Below are 4,103 nucleotides of genomic sequence, written 5' to 3'. Positions count from 1 at the left end.
GCTGCACCAATCACATCGGTGTATCTGTTATAGGCGGGCCAGAGGCGAGCTAAACAGAAGACGACAGTCTAATCTACCAGTTAGCTCCACTGGTAGCTAAGCGTATGGAGCTCTGGATACGTCACCCCGTGTGTTGGTGTGATTGGTTGTAGTGTTATCCAACTGTGTGCAGTGTGAATATCAAAACACATGTTTGGTGACACCCATTGAGTTGGGCCATTTTCATTACTCAGTGCCTGACCCTTAATCTTTCAGATTTGGGTCTGGATATCCAGGCTAGCATTATGCTGCTTTTGCTTGGTTCTGTGTGAATAAACAAAGCCGGCATAGCGGCCAGACGTGCATTGCGGCGCTTTTTGTAATCTCTGTGTGTCTATGGTGTAAGGTTGTGTACAGAAAGTAAACACAATTATCTACAAAGAGGCATTGCTAATGCATTTTGCTGTCTTCTTGTGTGAATAACAAACCATTTGCTACATAAGCAGAAGTTTTTTTACCTGTTTCCATTCTCATGTTCTGTGCCACCGCAGTCTGGCTGCGTCCACACATTGAACTCATAATCAGGGGTAATGTTTGGCCCTGAGAGGGCACTCCCACCAGGAGCTATGTCGGAAGGAGGGCTGGAGCTGCCCTTCTCCACCTTCTCCACACGTGCCAGGTTCCCTGAGTCAAACTTGGAGCTGAAGACAATATTACCAAAGCGAGCCTCCATGGTTCTGGACTCTCACTTTTCTCCCTTCTAGCTCTTCGTGAAATGCCAGTCGGAGGTCAGACAAAGCCTGGAGTGAAATCAAATGCAATTAAATTTACAATAACAGGAAAAAATATATAAGGAAAGACAAAGATGTGCTTCTGGTGGAACAATGAGTAAAATAACAAAAATACAAACAGCCCCTCAGTCTTGTATGTGTATGGTGCAGCCTTGTATTGCAATGACACAGTTTTTTTGCCCTCCAAACTTGGTGTCATTATTCATTTATATACTGTTTCATCCATAGTTTTGTCACACCCAAACAGCATGCATGTTGCTGGATGACATGACCAGAACACTGCATGACTAATCACATTGTAAATATCTTAAAAGGGACATTGACTAGTAAAAAGTCAAATGACATTTCTACTCTAGTTTTGAGTAGCCATGGTGCCAGTTCTAGATATTTGAAATTGCATGTTGTAGAAGTAGCCTTTTATACACTTGGGAGTGATAGCTTTGATTTAGATATTTAAAAAAATATATAGTTTTGCTGACTCTTAACACTAATTGGAAACATATATTTCACTAACAATAATGACGAAGGTAATGTTACATGGCATTCATATTTCAGATCTAAACTGAATTAAAGACATTTAAATTAAACTAAGGGGAAAAACAGGATATATCTGTTTTGCTGGTTATTTTTGTAATAGAGATGGGCAACATATCAATATAGTGATATGAGACTTAATATTGTCTTGGATTTAAGATATCGTAATATGGCATAAGTGGTGTCTTTTCCTAGTGTAAAAGGCTGCATTGCGCTAAAGTTATGTAATTTTCACAACTTACCAGACCAGACTGTTCTACTATTTGCCTTTACCCACATAGTCGTTATAACCACATTACTGAAGATTATTTATCAAAAATATCATTGTGTAAATATTTTGTGAAAGAACTATTATCGTTGCGGTATCGATATCGAGATATTTGATCTGAAAAATCGTGATATTTGATTTTCTCCATATCGCCCAGCCCTAATATGTTATTAGAGACATCATTTAGATGAAAATTAAAACTTGCTTAAATGCTTAACAGCGACAACCTGAGGTTGCTAAGGAAAATACAACCATAGCCAACATGTATACAACATTTTCTACAGTTGCAACGCATTGTACCCACTGGTGCAGATGAAATGTTGCATGCTTATCATTTATGACAACATGTCTGCATATCTAACCTGCGGGGTAAAACAATGGCTGCTGTTTGATTTCGGTACCAGAGCACTGTAACAACAGCAGCTGCCCGACATCTAGTACACAGTAAGGGGGTGTGAAGTGACGTTAACAGCTAGAAGCTTTACACTCGGTTCACAAGATGCTTTCCTTAAACACGATTTAAATGAGCTAATGCTAGCTTATATTTACTACTATGCAAGTCTTAATGGCCATTGTCATTACGTTACCGTTAATGTTACACACAGCTAATAACGCTAGCTAGCGTTGGTTTCTAAGCTACTGAAGCTAACTTAGCTAACGTTACCAAACTAACGTTAGCAGTCGTTGCTCGAAACGACCGTATTTTTTAGCAAATAGACGGTTCCCCGTCGTTACACTGTCAATACATTGTAGCTGCAGCAATGCTTTTAGGTGACTAAATGAATTTTCAGTCTTACGAGGCTATTTTCCTTCGATGTCCATTTTTGTTATCATCGTCCTTCTTAGCCCTCAGTTCATTGCTCTGGATGCTGCGTTCAGGGTTCTCTGTATAAATGAACGCTGCCTGGAAATGTCGTTTACGACAAGTACGAGTTTTTTTTGTTCTGCTATTTATGCGTTTCAAACATAGACTGCATATTTTACTAACGGTCTATGGTTCCAAATGGCAGGAATTGTAGGAAAAACAAGTTTGTAAAAGTAACTTCTAATATTATCAGCCAGAGACAATAAAAAACATATTTACATTTTTACGCACACAATTTTACTCTTATCAAGTGACCAACATTATGGTTATGATGCTGTTCAGACGCCTGGTGGCCCTTGTAGTACAAAAATACTTAAAGAAAGCAACAAAAGAAACAATAGCATGAATAAACAATGCGTAAAAGAAATACAAAAAATAAAATAAAATAGAGAAATTAAAACAAATCTCAGCAACAATGCACATTTTGCAGCATGAGGCCTACCTTTGTGTTGTATTTATGTTGATAACTGAACTGCTGTGTAAAAACTGTTGTATGGAAGCCACTCTTGGCTTACGGGGGCTTAATTATGTCACAATGGCTTAGGCTAATTATCTTAAACTAAAGGTTTGGACTTTGTCCGATTATGAAGCACTTGCTCGAATAGGTAAGTGAAATAGTTTGGATATAGGACTCGCATCTATGTTTTTTGTTTTTGCTTCATCTTGTTTCTGGGATTTATTCATCATCTTCCCCGACAGCCTAATAAAACCATGTTTTTCTTTGGACTTGGTGGTGTGTTAGTTGGACTTGGTATGAAATAACCTCCTCAGTTTGTCAGATAATCTGTATAACCCTCTCTCTGGCATATAAAATGAGCTGAGGCAGATGTGACACCTACAGTCAATTTAATTACACACATTTGTTGGAACTCACTATTGCTTGCTTATACAATCAGCATCTACTCTACTATAGTTTCCCTTTTATTACTGTGACTGTTTCTATTTCTTAATCTTTTTCTTATTCTATTTTTGTTTTGTAGGCTACAGATTTACAGAGGACATCCTCATGCCAAAGGTTTATGATTTCAGACTCGCTTTGCAGAAGTTCTTTTTGGACATGATAATTACATTTGCGCAAACAATGCAGTGGTGCAAAATGATCACTTCAATGTCAATTTAATATTCACTATTTTAAGTGTTGAGTGTGTACGATGTGGGGAATAGTGAAGGTGAGGTGAGAGATTTTTTTTTAACCATGGCGCATGTGTTGTAGTGTCTCATGTTGCCATGGATATTTGGTTTGTCTTGTCTGCATTTGGTACCAGGCAACCAACAGCCCAATCACTATTTAGCAGAAATAAATACAGGGTTACTTAAAGGGACAGTTCCCCGCAAAATCCAAAACCCATGTTTTTCTCTAGTGCTATTTGTATTTTTGATTTTGGAGTGAACTGTCCCTTTAACTAGCAAGGTATCTATGTTGAGTCATCTCATTCAACATCAAGGACAAATTGAACTTAGAAAAAAACTGAAATGCTTTATGATTTCCTTTTCTTAACCTTTGTGTTGTCTTCCCTATGACCGTGCAACTTTTTGTCTTTCTGGGTCAGAATTGAAATTTTTTTTTTAACGTTTTGGACGTCTTTTTTGACACTTCTGTTGCTTTTCCACCTATGGGTTGGTCACGTTTTTTATCTGCACCTTTTGACGTTTTTGTATCTCTCTC

The 4,103-nt window shown here is 37.9% G+C and overlaps 1 protein-coding gene across 3 annotated transcripts in view; it reads right to left on the bottom strand.

Annotated features, from left to right (window-relative positions):
• agbl5 (AGBL carboxypeptidase 5) overlaps positions 1-2,537 on the bottom strand; it is a 17,705-nt gene extending 15,168 nt beyond the window's left edge. For 2 of the 3 annotated variants that reach the window (XM_032542506.1, XM_032542507.1), the window contains exons 1-2: positions 2,370-2,537; positions 498-779 (exon numbers count right to left, since the gene is read on the bottom strand). In XM_032542506.1, the coding sequence (XP_032398397.1) occupies positions 498-712 (215 nt within the window). In that variant the 5' untranslated portion in view covers positions 713-779; positions 2,370-2,537. Of the gene's footprint in view, positions 1-497; positions 783-2,368 lie in introns of all 3 variants that reach the window. The other variant, XM_032542504.1, reaches the window with a different exon arrangement.
• Positions 2,538-4,103: the final 1,566 nt, after the last annotated feature.

Source organism: Etheostoma spectabile, chromosome 18 (genome assembly GCF_008692095.1).
Source record: "Etheostoma spectabile isolate EspeVRDwgs_2016 chromosome 18, UIUC_Espe_1.0, whole genome shotgun sequence".
Classification (NCBI taxonomy): Eukaryota; Metazoa; Chordata; class Actinopteri; order Perciformes; family Percidae; genus Etheostoma; species Etheostoma spectabile.
Note: the sequence above shows the minus strand (reverse complement) of the source record. Positions and strands in the feature narration are given on the sequence as shown.